General features: G+C 43.3%; 1 protein-coding gene across 3 annotated transcripts in view; it reads left to right on the forward strand.

Moving 5' to 3' along the window:
- The first annotated feature begins 209 nt into the window (after window positions 1-209).
- The window catches only part of Plpp1 (phospholipid phosphatase 1), a 67,837-nt gene continuing 51,133 nt past the window's right edge, over window positions 210-16,913 (forward strand). The window contains exon 1 of one of the 3 annotated variants that reach the window (XM_021208219.2): window positions 210-727. In XM_021208219.2, coding sequence (XP_021063878.1) covers window positions 670-727 — 58 coding nt within the window. In that variant the 5' untranslated portion in view covers window positions 210-669. Of the gene's footprint in view, window positions 728-9,271; window positions 10,070-16,913 lie in introns of those variants that run through there. The other 2 variants (XM_021208220.2, XM_029543929.1) reach the window with 2 other exon arrangements.

The raw sequence follows: 16,913 nt of genomic DNA on the forward strand, positions 1-16,913 counted from the left end.
TACCAGGGTCCGGCTCTCCTTTAAAGGAAGCATCGCCTAGCACTAAAGGGCTGAATGGACTAAAGAGTGGACTCCTAATCCCTGCAATTTGTCCCGCCCCGTCAACCAGCTTCCAGATTTGGGGCGGGCTCCGCAAGCCGGCGGGGCGGGGCCAATGGCGCTGATTGGTTGTCTGCGCAGGCCTGGGGTTTCCCCGGTTCCGCCCATTGTCGTCCCCGCGCTCTACAGCTGGCGAGGCCGCGCACTGGACCGAGCGGCGCGCCCCGGGCGGGAGGAGCCGGAGCCAGAGCCCGGGTTCCTCCTCCCTCCCCCCTCCGGGTCCTCATCCTTAAAGCTCGCCCCGCCTGTCGGAGAGGGCACAGGGCAGCGGAGGGCGATTGGCTGCGACTAGCCAGCACTGAGAGAGCAGGCGCCTGAGGCGACAGATCGGCGACAACTGGCCCAGTACGGGGACCGTGAAGGGAAAAGTCCGGGACACGATTGCCCTCGGTGGCAGCGCGGCCCAATCCAAACTGCTCAGGTCCCTGCTCCCTTCAGTCTAAGAGGCTCGCAGTTGCTCGGGGCGGCCGCCATCCCGAGGGCGGGGCTCTGGGAATTGGGTATCTGGACCGCCGCGGTCTGTTCCTCCCGCCGCTCGCACCAGGTGGTGACACCATCCAGCCGGTGACCATGTTCGACAAGACGCGGCTGCCGTACGTGGCCCTCGATGTGATTTGCGTGTTGCTGGGTACGTAGGCGCCGCGGCCCGGGGGTCTCCCAGGCGGAGCCGCGCACCGGTGTGGGGTGGGTGTGCCCGGCGTGCGCGCGCGTGCGTGCGCCGGTCGCTGCGGAGAGAGTCGTGGGGAGCCGTTTGCGCAGCTCGGGGGGGCCGGGGCCGGGTGGGGGTGGGGGTGATCCCCGCTTCTGCATCCAGCACTCTGGCTCCAGCGTGGGTTCTCCCTGCCTGTCTGCGGGTGCGCTGAGTCTAGCCCTGCTTGGCCTCTGTTCTCGTCTGTGCTGTTACACTCTGTTTCCCGGCCCACTCTAACAGGCAGGGTGGGCTCCTCTCTCTGCACGCTGCAGAGAATCCTGGTCTCTGGCTCATCAGGTTCTGCAGCGAAGCTGGAGGTTCGGTACATTCGGACTTTTCCCTCCCCGGGAACAGGCTGGCAGGCAGGCAGGCAGGCTTCAGTGCCCAGCTTATCATAACTTGATGAGAAGCACTTGAAAGTTTTCTTCGTCTATAAAAGGTTTAGAACGTCCCTAATTAGAAGGCGTCGTCAGGTTGTAAATTGTCAGGTTGCAGGACGGATGAAGATGGCCAGGTTTCTGCCTGATGAGGTCTAAAGAAGCTTGATTTCCCCAATCCCATCCCATAGAAGTCCTGCTGTTGGCTTCTAGCGCAGCCCTTGTCTTGGTGTGCCTGTCTCCTGAGACAGCCTGGCAAGGAGCGTCTTTAGCTTCTTTAATTTCTTTAGCTACAGCAAAGTTAAGGTTATTTCCCTGATGGAAGACTTCAGTTCTGGGGTCTTTCGTCTCCAGATTTTTTTTTTCCTTCGGGAGAAACAAAAACAAAATCTCCCAAACCTCCAAAACTAGAGTCAAGGGATAGGCGTGAACGGGGTAGCTTTCACTTTTTCCCCCCCTGTATCGTGTCTATCACATGTAAACCGTTGTAAGCCGTTGGAAGTTTGGGTGGTGGGACTCTGGTTTAAGTAACTGACGTAGTTTTCAAGGCGACTGGACTAGTGGCATTTGCATCCTAGATACAAATCAGCATAAAGGTTCCTCATAGATAGGAAGTTTCCCCAGGCTTTAATCTCACTGTTCTAGACTATTCCTTTCTTCTGCTTCCAACCTGACCATTTAGGTGCCTATAATCTTGTCAGACTGTTAAAATTTCAGTACCTGTTTTTTTTTTTTTAATGCATTTTCTTAAAGACTTCTTCTTCTTCTTCTTCTTCTTCTTCTTCTTCTTCTTCTTCTTCTTCTTCTTCTTCTTCTTCTTCTTCCTCTTCTTCTTCTATATTTGTACAACTTCTTTATTTACCAAGACAACTGCCCCCTCCCCTTGTAGTTTCATTGTAGGAATTCACTATGAGGGGATTCAGTCTTAGAACATTTCTTAGGATGTGGTGACCTGTAGCCCAGGCACTTGTGATGCAGAGGTAGGAAAATGTTTAGTTCAAGTCCAGCTTGGGCTACTTAGGGAGAGCCCGGGTCACTAACCAAGAGCAGTCTTCATAGAAACATCTTTTCAGATATTTGGGGCAGGTTATTTTAAGTTATTAGCTTATAAAATAGTTCCCTGTTCTCTTTTCTGCCTTCTTTCCTTTCCCTTTCTTCCCTCTCTCCTTTCCTTCTTTCTTTCTAGATAGGGTCTTGCTGTGCCGCCTGGTTTGGAACTTGCGTCCTCTTCTTCCTTGGCCTCAGTGCTGGGAATACCCGCATGCTCTCCTGTGTCTGGCTAAATTATGGTGTTGTTTTCCTACGGACCCAACACTGATGAGGAGCACTGAAACAATATATACTAGCCATAGGAAGCCACAGCTAATGTTACTAATATGAAGCCATATGGTAGATTTATACTTTCTAATTAATTAATTAATTAATTTTGTTTTCAGTATACCCGACCACAGTTCCTACCCCCACCCCCCTGCTTCCTCCCAGTCCTCCCATCCATTCCTCCCAGTCCACCCCCAACCCCAGATCCACTTCCAGGTATATCCATGGAACATGACATAATCAGAGACAGTAAGATTAGCCACAAATCCTCATATCAGGGCAGGAGGGAAATTCATGTGGTTGCCTGGTGTCCTGTCTCATGCTTGTCATCCATCACTCACGTGGTTAAAGTAGAAAGATTCCTGAGTTAGAGGCTGGTCTGGGTTACATAGTGAGTTCAGATCAGCCTTGAGTCTCCATTGAACAAATAAACTGACAAAGATCATGTATAGTGGGAAAACACATACAAGTGCAGTTTTATGAATTCTGTTCTCTGGCGGGTGGCCTATATTTGCAACATGACATATCCTGTTGACCTCAGAGTCTTCTTATAGTAATGTAATTGGCCTTACAGTTTCAGGATATGCTCTCCTAAGGCATTGTCAGTATGTACATTGTCTTCCCATACTTCTTGTTTTTTGTTATGCTTTGTTTTGGTTTTTGAAACATGGGGCCTTATAGCTCAGCCGGGCCTAGAACTCACTATGTAGACCAGGTAAGATTTGAACTTCTGCCAGTCCTCTAGCCTCTGAAGTGTTAGATACAGGCATGAACCATCATACCACCATATGGTGGCCTTAGTGATTTGAAGAAAAGCTCTTTTGAGGGATTCTATATTACTTTGGGTTTGCTTTTTTAAAAAGATACTTCACCATTTGAATATTTTTACATAAATTAGCATTTCTTTTTTTCTAATTTCTATTTTACCTGCATTAGTGTTTTGTCTGCATATATGTCTGTGTGAGGATGTTAGATTTTGGAGTTACAGTTATAAGTTGCAGTGTGGGTGCTGAGGATTGAACCAGGTCCCTTGGAAGAGGAGTAAGTGTTCTTAACCATGGAGCCATCTCTCTACCTCCATCTATTTAAATGTTATTTTATCTATTTATTATTGTTGTTGTTGTTGTTGTTATCTGTTATTGTTGGTTTTTTTCTTGTACTGCTGCTGAAATTACTTTTAAAGTAGTTCAGTGTATTGTCAAGATATCCCAGATTTCCCTTTTCCTAAGTAGAAAGTAACCTACTTATTTTAATTAGATATGAACAAAATGTAATTAGATGTAGTAACATCAGCTCCCACAGTTAACAGTAAGGGAGAACACTGATACAGAATGTTTTTAAGATTGACTTTTGTAAGATAGATTTTTATAATAAATTTACCTTTCTAGGAGAGTGTAAGGATTGTACCAAACTTGGGATTTATTTACCATACTGACAGCCAGAGATTGGCAGCCTAAAATTGTTAGCTTCAAGAGAGCTTTCAGCCTGGCTTAAACTTTTCCCCTTTTTCTGTGGAGCATCCACAGGTAAGAGTTGACGATACTGGCAGAAAGATGATTAAGCACTTTGTAAGTAAGTATAGGTTATGTGAAAGTGATTCATAATTACAATGTGAATATGTTCCATATTCTGTTAATGACTGCTCCAACATCACTCTGCATACCCATTTTAATATGACGATGTTACGTGATTTTGTTACGCAAGTACTTTTTATAATTTTTACCCAGGGTGATGTCTTTTGAAGTGGTCATTAAACATTATGTATATTTGTGTTTATGTGTGTTTGTTTCTAAATAATCTCCATTAATTCATCAATATCTAAATTATTAACTCCTTTAGTGGATTTGGCAAATCCTTGGAGAAAAGTAATTTGAGAGATGATATATATTTGACCCTGTGAAGTGGAGTCATGTAATCTGTTTTTCTGGTTCTTTTGAGTCTTTGATTTGACAGGCCTATTGTTGATTTCTGTTTTAATTTGCCCCCTTGCTTATTTATTTATAGATAAGAGTCTCACCATGTAGATTTGGCTAGCCCGGAGCCCACTATGTGAACTCAGAGATCCGCCTGCCTCTGGCTCCTAAGTGCTGGGATTAAAGACAGTTGCCACCACCCCTGCTCTTGCTTTTGTTTTTGTGATCAGTGGTTCTAAAACTGTTGGTAAGTCCGTATACAATTACCTGAACACATGAAAAGCTACTATATAAAGAACAATAGAGAGTTGGTACAAAAGTGGCTATTTTAGCCCAATATTATGTCCTGAACATTCTTTACTGTTTAATTACTAAGGATTATTCTGTATTTTAGCCACCAGCTAATAGACACAGAGTCCAATAGTTGATTCAGTGCGCACGGACAGATGACTTTTGTACCTTGCTTGAGTGCCAGGGATGGAAAGGTAAATAGGACAGTCCCTTCCCTAAAGAAGCTTCACTTCCAAATAGTGAAGGAGAAACAAGCTAGATGTTTCATCATGCTAAGTGTACTAATGCAGGCATGGTGTGCCCTTTGGTCAGGGAGAAAGGCATGGCCTTAGACCTATACCATGATAGAGCTATGGCTTCTCAGTTAACTCAGAGACAGGTAATGGCAGGCGTTGCCTAGCATTAAGTTTATAATCTTTTTCTCCCCATTTTCCAACTTGATCAGGGGAGTAGGGACTCAAGTATCTGTGCTCATGATTTGTCTGCAGGTAGTCCTGTGATAGCCAGGACATAGATGGAACTGGCAGAACCTGCCTTTTGTGTGTCTGTGTTTGCTGTGTAGTGATCACTTTATAATACCTGTCCGTGCTGCATAGACCTTAGACTTAGACACAACAAAGGCTTCTTGATGTCGTACCCCGAGGACACACCACCATCTCTAACTGCTTTCCCCAAATCCTTCTGTGCTTTCAAAGGGGCTCCCCACTTTTTTCCTCTCTTGGCTATGTTATTTGAGTGTGCTGCTTTCTCGTTTGTTTTTTGTTTTGCTCTTGTTGTTTTGCCCAGGATCCTCCAGATAATACCCATCTGTGTCCAAACCAGAACTGAGAAAGTTTTTCTTTTCCCACGGTCACCAGGTACACGTCTTTGATAGCAGATGAAACAGGGGCCCTTGGGTTCTTGTTGAACTTTTCTTCTCTAAAGGTTTGTTTGTTTAATTTAGTGTGTGTGTGTGTGTGTGTGTGTGTGNGNGNGAGAGAGAGAGAGAGAGAGAGAGAGAGAGAGAGAGAGAGAGAGAGAGAGAGAGCGAAAGAAAGAGAGAGAGAGAGAGAGAGAGAGAGAGAGAGAGAGCGCACCAGTTGGAGTTTATGCGCGCTGTGTGTGTAATGCCTGCAGAGTCCACAAGATAGAATCATAATCCCTGGAACAGATGGTTGTGAGCCACTGTGTGGGTGTTGGGAACTGAGCCTGGGTCCTCCAAAAGAGCAAGTGCTCTTAACCACCAAGCCATATTTCTACAACATGTTGGCTTTCTTGGGAGGAGAATTCAGGTTTCCTTACCATGATCCAAATAAAGCACCATGATGCCAAAACACAATAAGTATAGAATAAAACCTGATGACAAAGACATTGGCAACCAACGGCAGGCAGTTAAAAGTTTTGTTACTTGTTCCCTAAATTCTGGTGTCTGATCCATCATCATAAAAGGATGCTGACATCCTTTTACCCCTGTTAAGATATCCCTAAGTAGTGATCTTTTTGCTCATCTCCAAGATGGGGTTGCCTTCAAAAACAAACAAACAAATAAACAAACAAACAGGCAAATCATTTGCCTGCGTAGTCTAACCCACTTTTGTATTTCTTCCCCTTTCTCCTAAAATTGATTCATTCTTTCACGTCTTTCATACATTTGCTGGTAGCTGACTAGGTTCTTCCTTCTGATGGAAGTTTGCTGGGTTCGTTTCTTGAACTTTTCTCAGTGTTTCCATATAGAAGGAGAGAAAGCGTCTCAGAAGATGAACAGCCGTTTCTCAAGCGGCCCGTCCTTGTGCCAGATTCAGACGGGGTTGCTTTTCTTGTCTTGGATGGGTAGTGTGGAACAGAAGTAGAGACTGCAGGGGCTGCTATGCTTTGGGGCCCTGATTGGTTGCATGCGGTTGAGTTGGCTTTCATTAAATGTGCCCCATTTGGACTCCACGATGGAAATGTTTAGAGAACGTTCCCCATATATGTTTTATGAACTGTGAATTCTTATTTTTTTTTTTAATATTCTCTTTGAACTACATCCTTTTGGAAACACAGAGACATGTTATGAAGCTTATTAATCCCATTCTCATTTAGTCATTTTTGGCTGAGCTCTACAGAAGTATCTGAGATGTTTGGGGAATTACTCTGATTTTAAAAATTGAGGTTTTGGGCTGGTGAGATGGCTCAGTAGGTAAGAGCACCCGACTGCTCTTCTGAAGGTCCAGAGTTCAAATCCCAGCAACCACATAGTGGCCCACAACCACCTGTAACAAGACCTGATGCCCTCTTCTGGAGTGTCTGAAGACAGCTACAGTGTACTTACATATAATAAATAAATAAATATTTTAAAAAAAAATTGAGGTTTTGCTATTTAATTATGAGGTTGTTGGTATTTACTAAGAGATAGAGATGCTGGTAACATAGGTGAGCTAACACTCAGATTCAGGTGGACTAGTTAGCATAGCATGTAGTTTCAATTTTTGTGGAAGGAATTTAGATTTTTTAAAAAATTATTTTTGTGTGTGCATGGTTTTCAGAGAACAACTTTTGAGTTGTGTGTTTTCTCCTTCCACTTTTGAGTAGGTTCCGGGACTTGAACTGAGGCTGTCAGATTTACATGGCAAGCACTTTTATGGACTGAGCCATCTCCCTAGCACGTGGGATTGAAGTATAGTCTGTCTGCATAGTAAGCTGATTAGGGATTGACTATATAGGTGTCATTTTGCTTTATTTTCTTTTCAAAAACAGCATTTCCCTTCCAGAGGTTATGCATAGTGGTTGCAAGAAACTTTCAGACTCTCGCCTTTAAAATAATGTTCTTGTTCATTCTCCTTTTTCAGTTAAAAAGAAAAGAAAAAAAAGGGCCCATGTAACTCATCATGTAACCCATCATGTAACCCAAGCTTGCTTTGAATTTGCTAGTTGAATGTGACCTGGATGGTCTGAGCCTGCTGCCCGTGTCTCCTGAGTGGTGGCATTATCAGGGCACACCACCTTGTCTGGTTTTATGAGGTGCTTGGGCTCAACCCCAGGTCTTCCTTCCTGCATGCCAGGAACCTTCTGCCAACCGGGCCACATCATGATGTCCCCTTTGTTTTTCAGTCCTCCCAGATTCCTTTTCTTCCTCCTGCTTTTTTCCTTTTAGCCATTCGGTTCTTAAACTCTAGATGGCTCAGACATAATTTTGTTTTGCCTTTGTTTTTTTTTTTTTTTCTTAACTGAAAGAAGTCTAGAATTGAGAATGACTTGCTCTTTAAAATCTGTAGGTTTTTCTTTATCACACTAGAGATAGTGCATTCTTGCAGTGGACTTTGGACCTATAGTTTCTCTGTCCAATTGTTTCTCTTTAAGTTTATTAACTTTAACTACGTGAACTATGAGTTCCTGTGTTTCCTCAGCTGTATAATATATAATAACCTACTTACATCTTTTTAAAAATTTAAATGTGTGTAAATTACTTAGAGAAGTCCCTTGCACTTACTATGTATGTATGTAAAATAATTCCCTGTAGTTCTTGCACCTGTAACACAATTATTAGTAGAAGTAACATTACTAGTTTTGTATTAGGGATAGAAATACAGACTTTAATTTCTTTCCCACGAGAGCTCATGGAATGGGTTTGAGGTTTAATATTTATCAGTTATGTGTAATTCCAGGCAAGGTGGAAACCGAGCTGTTTAGTTTTGGTAGGGTGTAGCCGAGTACATGGAAACCCTTTACTGTATACAGTGTAAAGGTCTAAGTTTCACCTTATTCAAGAAAGAGAGTTAGTTATACCCTTGCTGTTTTTACTGCTTAAGTCTTAGAATGATCTCTGCTGTCTAAAGAAAATCGAGTTAAGATTTCTAAGATTTTTTTTGAATAGCTATAATTGAACACTTCTATTTGTATATGAAGTCTTTCTTCTCTTTTGAGGCAGGATTTCATGGAGTCCAGGTTAGTCTTGAACTGTCTGTGTAGCCAGGGATGACCCTGAGCTCCTGAGCCTTCTACCTCTCATACCTCTCAAGCACAAGAGCTTGAGACTTGCCCCACCTCATTTATATACATTCCACAATTTGAATTTCTCTCTATAGTTAGGCAATAAAGAAACCGTTGTACAGTGCCCTCTCTTCCTCTCCTTTCTTTCTTTCTTCATGCACGTATGTGTATATGATTGTAATGGTGTATGTGTATGTATATGTATATGTGTGTGTGTATGTGTATGAAGTGTCTCTGTGTGCATGAAATGCGTGCACGTATGGAGGCTAAAGGTCCACGTTGGTGTTGGTCCTCGAGAGCCTGGTGTTTGGAGATAGGTTCTCTCAGGGGACCTGGGTCTGATGAGCCCAGGCATCTCCTGGCTTTGCCTCCACAGTGCAGGGATTACAGCCTTGCTCCACTATGCCTGTCTTTATTATTTTAAATGTAGGTGCTTGAGACTGAACTCAGGCTTGCATGGCAAGCACTTCCCTGACTGAGCTGTCTCTTCAGTCCTCCCTCCTTCTCTCATTGGCTCTCCCTCATTCTCCTCTCTCTCTCTCAAGGAGTTTCCTTCCTCCCCTACTTTTCTTTCAGTTTCACATAGGCCAGGTGTATGTAGCTCAAGCTGACCTTTATTCTGGATCATCCTGCCTCCGCCTCCTAAGTGCTGGGATCCTGGGTAACACACCTGGGTTACCCTGTTTTACAGATATTTATTTTGACACAAATTAAGCCTGAAATTGTCTTTATGTTGTTTAAATCTAGTATTAGGTTTTGAAAAGTGCTTGAGCCTCTATCATGTTTCATTAGATTTACTAAGTGCACATTAAGTGCTTTCTCTAGTGCTAGGAATTGAAGGCACCCATGGGAGGAGTATGTGCTAATTAATACATGACAGTGTTTTGTAGAAGTGTGGGAGAATTAAGAGAAATACATCCGTGAGGCTTTGGGGGATATTTGAAATGGAGATAGCATTATCTATCTAAATGGAAATACGTTGCCCATGAGGAGGTAGGGGCTGTATTAAGCATAGGGAAGAGCAGGTGGTAAGGCCCAAAGAAGGAAAGAGCATTTTAAAATAGAAAAGAGGCCTCTGGCCAGCTTTGGCCTTGCTGTGGAGTTTTGGAGTTCATCCTGGCAGCGGGCGACTAGGGGACTTTCCCTTAAACTTTAAGGCAAAAGCGTTTTCGATTTTTTTTTTTTTTAATTTCACACCCTTTCCTTTGGGGCTTTTATCTTCAAAACCTGAAGTGTTATTACTTCCAGCTGCAGGCACGACAGGCAGTGAGCAGGTGACGAACCAGGGTTGCGGATCTCTTTAGTGAGGGAGCGGGCTGCTGGAGAGATGGCTGTGGTCCACAAAGGAGGCTGGGGAACTATCAAGGGGATACCCTTTCAGCTACCACAGCCTTACAGCAAAGCCACTATCTCTTTGGACTTTGAAAATTTCTGTAAGTCGCTTACTTCATTTATTTTTGTTTAATCAAACAAATGGGCTTTTCCATGGGAGGGAAAACAGGCCGGTGTGGTTGAATTACCATGTACATCCATACGTGTGTGTGTGTGTGTGTGTGTGTGTGTGTGTGTGTGCGNGCGCNCNCNCACACACACACACACACACACACACACACCCCTCTCCCTGCTTGACTTTATATATCCTAGGAAAGTGCTTCAACGCTGAGCCTCTCCCCACAGTCCATTTCAGTGTAGAAAACAGTGACACACTGACTTAGTACTTTCCGGGCTTTCGTGGCCGTGCAGCTTCTCAGAAGCTTACTCAGGGGGATTGGCTTAGCCATCTCCTTTCTGTAAGCGATGGAAGTCAGCCACAGGGTAGTTGAGAAACTGACCCAGAGAAGCCCAGCCGTAAATGGCGTGGGCCAGGAACTGGAAGTGTACTTTTGAGGATTCTAACTTCTGCATAGTGATTAACTAGTTCCAATTTCGGATATATTGTAATGAGTGGAACAGGTAAAGAAATGGGAGGTGTTATTTGGCTTACTAAAAATATCACTATAGGTGCCCAGATGTTTTATGATTGTCCCTGTCCTGTGTGGCTCTGTGGTTTCAGAGTCGGTGTCTGCTGAGCATATTTTGAGCACGAACCTGCTGTCTAAAACAGACACTTTAATTTTCACAATCCAAACTTGTAATGACCATGAAGCGTTAGCAGTGAGGTAACCGGTGGGGATGTAATTGAAGGATGGAGCTAATTTGCCCTGCCGAGTGGCATTCCTGTAGCCCTTTTTCTTCAAATGGCATTATTGTTGGAGTTCTCACAGGAAAGAAAGCAGAGCCTTTGCCCTTCCTGTGCTTCAAGTGAGTCATGTGTACTGCTCGGAGTAAGGCATCACAGGAGACAGAGTTAGAGCCTCGTGGTTTAGTCCTGTGCTGCCAGTTCTTGGAAATGTTGCTAGAGTCTTTTTCTGGGTGAAGTGTCTAGGAAAAGGCATATAGGAAACGGGCAGGGACAAAGGTCTTTAGTCACTGGCAGCTGCTTAGGCTGGGGTCTCTGTTGCTCTTTCAGTTCATTTACCTCCATAGCAGGAGAGCTGGGTTGGCTGCTGCAGTGCCAGGGAGGTGAGCGAGGAGAGAACCATTGTTTACTGACGGCCCGTGATTTGCTTTTGGTAATCGTTTTACCCAAACTCATGTACCATGACACAACTGTGAAAGTGTATAGTGCTGACTTTTATTTCTTTATTTAAATCTCATGGGTTCTAATGAGTTCATGCTTATTGTGGTACACGGAATTTATAGTATTACTGTATGATGAGTTAGTAATCCTTACACTGAGATTGCCAGCGTGAATGAACCAAGGTCTCCATTCCCCAAATCTGCTCACAGCCTTGTAAGAGGGGACAGGCTTTTTTGCCTAGACCATTGCTCTTTGTGGCAGAGGTAATATGAGGCTTCAGGAGCATTACTTTTTGATGGTACTGAGTTATAGATCATGTAGAAAATTCAGGAAGCCAATCCATACACATTATGTTATTACATATACTTAGAAGGTATGTGGTACACGGTAGGCAATCAGATGTTTGTCATATGAATGAATGAATGAATGAATGAGTCAGCTGCTCTTCTAAGGCTTGAGAATACGTTTGAGTCAGCCATTCTTATAAGATTCTAGCTTCATCGGTTACTGTGACACTAGGCAGGTCACCCTAGCTCCTTCAGAATTTCCTCATCTAATGAGGAAAAGGATGCTGTTGCCAGCTTCTTCCTCATAGTGCTGTGAAATAAGATGAGACAATGTGTGAGGAAATGTCTGGGACATGCTGAGCTTAGTATTGCTCTACAGGAGGCACCCGGTGTTGTAATTTTAATCATTATCCTTATTAGGCTAATCAACCAATTTTGTATCACTGACACATGGTATTTAAACGTGATTTCCTTTGCTGGTGAGTTTTCTTTTGGAATACTGTTGAATGTAGTTCTAATTCCAATTTATTCTCATTCCCTCCCTCCCTCCCTCCCTCCCCCAACCCCTGTGTGTGTGTGTGTGTGTGTGTGTGTGTGTGTGTGTTTGTGTATGAGAGAGGGAAAGGGGAAGGAGGGGAGGAATGAGGGCAGGGAAAACCTAACTCAGGGTTTCATGTGTATCAGGCGAGGATTGTACTAATGAACTACAACCCTAACCTTAGTTTCAGCTGCATTGAAGATGCTCTTCAGAGCCTGGCAGTGGCACAGGCCTTTACCTCCAACACTCACTGGAGAGGCAGAGGCAAATGGATCTTTGAGTTTGAGGCCAACTTGGTCTACAGATCAAGTTTCAGGGCACTCAAGGCTACACAGAGAAATCTTGTCTTGGAAAAAAAAAAGAATAAATAAAAATAAAATAAGACGGGGGTGGGGAGAGGTGCTCTTCAGTTAGTTGGCCCATTTTTGTTCCTGGTCCCTAGATTTTCATGGGAAGTTTTTTTCTTTTCTTTTCTTTTCTTTTTTCTTTTCCTCCCTCCCTCCTTCTTTCCCTCCCTCCCTCTTCTCCAATTCTCTCCTTTCCTTTCTTTTCCTTTTTCCTTTTTCTTCCTTTTTCCTTTTTCCTTTTTTTTCCTTTTTCCTTTTTCCTTTTTCCCTTTCCCTTTCCTTTCCTTTCCTTTTTTAAAACAGGGTCTTGTATATCCCAGATTGGCCTCAAACTCACAGGCAGCTGAGTGGTCTGTGAATGCCTCTGCTTCCAGAGTGCTGGAGGACTGGGTTACAGCGGTGAGCTCCCGTGCCAGGTTTATTTGGATTATTTCTAATCTGTTTCTTCCTGGAATCAGATCCTTGTTGTCCACTCGTGTATATCTCTCAGTGAGCAGTATTCATTCTCCCAGCTCACAGGCAAGGTGGCCAGCGAATGCGCACAGGTGGAGAGAACAGTAAATGAGAAGCAGGAACAAGCAATGTAAGCTGGGCAAGAGCTCCCTGGAAAGCTAGGATGGCCAAGCTAAACTGCTAGTTGTCGTTAACTGTTTGTGGTCAGTGTGAGCTCAAGGAAAGGACGCACATGATAGCCGTGCTCACCGCGAGTGACCTGGGATAAGTCTAACTCAGGGAGGGCATCAAGCATATGACTATATGTAATTAAAATTCATACATCTTATTAAGTAAAACACATTTACAAATGACATCCCAATTTGATTTAGTTACCCAGGGGCACAGTGACAAGAGATACCTGTTGTAGTTTTTTTTGGTTTGTTTTCTCCAGAGGCATAGATAAGATACAGATATTAAGTGTGCTACTTTCTAAATACTGTCTGCACCTGACCTGATGGCCCATTTGGTGGAAAGGTCTCTTTGATGTTATCAAGACTTGTTAATCAGGTTGTGGATAATGGGGTTTTGTAGCTAGTGGTGACTACCTGTATTAAAACTGTGACATTCCTGAGCCGACATTGAATGCAGACTTAAAAAGTTAGAAGTGTGACTACATATGAAAAGCCACTGATTTAGAAGTCCGATTCTGTGATTTTCATGGCCAAAATGACATGGCTGCTTCATTAGTCATATGTAAATCCTATTGAGGATAATGCCTGGCTTGCCTGACTCAGGGTCATAGTGGCACATGAGGCACATGAGGTTGCAGAAGAGAGTCATCTGCTGCAGACTTGATTGCAGTAGTTCACACCAGTGAACCTGGGACAAAGAAACCACAGTTCCAATCTAGTCTGAATACCAGGAGACTGCCATCTGTGTCTCATACAGCATGTTTGACACAGTGTGGGGACAAAACTATAACAGTAAGGAGACTCTTTTAAAACTATAATTTGCCTGTGACCTTCAGGACAATAAATAGCAGAGGTGCCCATTTAACAGAATAAAATACTGTAGATGGTTCATGGTTAGGGAGGTAATACTTAGATGTTAAACTTGAATGGTACAGTAAGGCTGCTGCTAACAGATGGAGTGTGTGTGTGTGTGTGTGTGTGTGTGTGTGTGTGGCATTGTGATATAGATTCATGAACTCTTAGAGAATTTGACATACTTAACCTACAGCTGCCGAGATCCAACACCAATCAGAATTAAAATACTATAACATTTTGGCCCAAATTACAAGAAAATCTTAACAAGTTTGAGTCCTATATAAGAACAGTATTCCTCTTTTCCTAATAATGAAAAACTTAGATTTAGAAACATTGAAGTATTTGATACTCAAGACTGAAACTTTAGTCTCCAGGGAACCTCTATAGTCCACAGACCTGATAGGTGTTACCACTAAATCACTCTATTCTGAGAAAAAGACAGACAAACAGGAAAGCAGAAAAAGAATTTTCTCTTTTAAAGAAAACCAAACCAAACCAAACATGTTGCCAGGTGGTCTGCCATTGCCTTCCAGAGAGTTTCAGGTGAAGTAGGTGTCCTGAGGACTGAAGGAGCCATCCCGAGTGCATGCTTTGTAAGACCTGCAGTTATTACCCAACAAAGAGATTGTGGAGAGTCAAGAGTCAAGTATGTAGGGATGTGTTTTAAAAGTTAAACAATTTCAATGAAGAAATGGGACTAACTCATCTCTGCCATTCTCACAGTCCTGGGGATGCCAGCATCCAGCTTCAATGGATCCTGCAGAGATGTGACAAGTCGGGGTTGGGGCCAGAGCCTATATGGTGCTGTCTGGGCCTGGGTTTCACCTCCCACTATAGGAGCAAGGACAGAGAGCTGCAGTTCCTGGGCACTCTGTGCCAGATCCAGAGACTTTCAGTGCCCTCTGGACACGAGGAGTATTTATAGTGATTCTGATTTCCTGAAGTAAGACATTTGTTCCTTTAGGTTAGCCAATTCATTAGACTTGTATTTAGAATTTACTAGGAGAAGAGGGGTAGATCTCTGGAAGAACTTCATGATGGTTGCCCTGGTTTCAAACCTGAAGACTTTCCATGATTGAAGATGAAATCCTGAAGCTGGACATGGTGGCCCTTCTTGAGCTTAGCAATTAGAGGCCCGCCTCAGTAGCATGGGGAGACTGTCTCAGCAGCAAACACGAAGGACGACAACAATATCCCACAACAGCAGCAAACACGAAGGACGACAACAATATCCCACAACAGCAGCAAACACGAAGGACGACAATATCCCACAACAGCAGCAAACACGAAGGACAGCAACAATATCCCACAACAGCAGCAAACACGAAGGACGGCAACAATATTCCACAACAGCAGCCAGCCTGGATCAGGAAGGCGGACCTCCATTAGTATCCAGGTAACATGTAAAATTATAAAAGTAAATACAAAGCACAGAAGACATTTTGAGCTATCAGATACATTACATAAACAGGATAAAATGTTAAAACGGGAGGTGAAGCTTTACTGATAGGGTAATGCTTTCTATAATAAAGGGTATAAATTCGTACATTTTAGCAGATCAGCATTATATCTGTAAAAAACTACATTCACTCAAAATGAGAGTCAGAATGCTTGTAATTTAAACAGAACTTTGTTATAATATTTTATTTGTATTAATATGTAAAACATTTTTCTTTTAGTTTCCTAGCATATTGAGCTTTCTGTCTCTGTATGTAGTTCTCCATGGCCTGGTGTTGCCAACTACATTTTAGGCATTTGTTTCTTCCACAAATATGTGCCCATTTACTGTTTGCCAGACCCTGTGTTAAGTAGTGGTCACACAACTTGAAAAAACAAACCCATGCAATGTAGGAAGGACTGCTGGGAGCTGTGGTAGTTTATAGTAAAAGGCTTTAAAATCCTTGCTCTGGGGTTGGGAATGTAATGTACAATGGGTGTTCAGCATGTACATGAGCTAAGAACCCAAATCAAGCTGAGATTAAAGGCATAGACAAGGGACTCAGCAGAGTATAGACTAGAACTTTGCGAGGGCTTAGGGGCATCACTAGGAGGCTTTGAAGCTGAGATAATGGTACGGAGACTAATGCAGTTGGTAGTGGAGTTTGGGAGGCTATAGGAACTCATCTTAGTAACAGTGTAGGTGACAGATAAGGGATAGATATACCAAAAATAGTTCTTAACTGTAGGGTGCTAGGAGAGAGCCAGATGTCAAGAGAGGTTTATGGAGAAGAGATAATGGTTTTAGGCTTATTACACTTTAAAACACTGGGCTGGAGAGATGGCGCAGTGGTTAGAAGTACTGACTACTCTTCCAGAGGTGCGTGAGTTCAATTCCCAGCAACCACATGGTGGCTCACAACCATCTGTAATGGAATCTGATGCCCTCTNCTGGTGTATCTGAAGACAGCTACAGCATACAAATACTCATAAAATAAATAAATCTTAAAAATAAATTAATAATAATAATAATAATAATAATAATAATAAAAAGCCAGGCAGGCTGGTGTTTGCCTTTAATCTCAGCACTTGGGAGACAGAGGCAGGTAGATCTCTATAATGCCAGGGCCAGCCTGGTCAACAGGACAACCAGGGCTACACAGAGGAACATTGTCTCAAACAAACACATAAACAAACACCAAGAAGAAGGAAGGAGGAGGAGGAGGAAGAAGAGGAGGAAGAGGAAGAAGAGGAGGAAGAGGAGGAGGAGGAGGAGGAGGAGGAGGAGAAGAAGAAGAAGAAGAAGAAGAAGAAGAAGAAGAAGAAGAAGAAGAACAACAACAACAACAACAACAACAACAACAACAACAACAACAACAACTTTAGGGTTGGGGACAACAACAACAACAACTTTAGGGTTGGGGATTTAGCTTAGTGGTAGAGCCCTTGCCTAGCAAGTGCAAGGCCCTAGATTCAACTCCTAGTTAGAGGTGGGGGTTGGGGGAGAAGTGGAAACAAACACACATGCACACACACACACACACACACACACACACACACACACACA

Source organism: Mus pahari, chromosome 11, assembly GCF_900095145.1.
Source record: "Mus pahari chromosome 11, PAHARI_EIJ_v1.1, whole genome shotgun sequence".
NCBI lineage: Eukaryota > Metazoa > Chordata > Mammalia > Rodentia > Muridae > Mus > Mus pahari.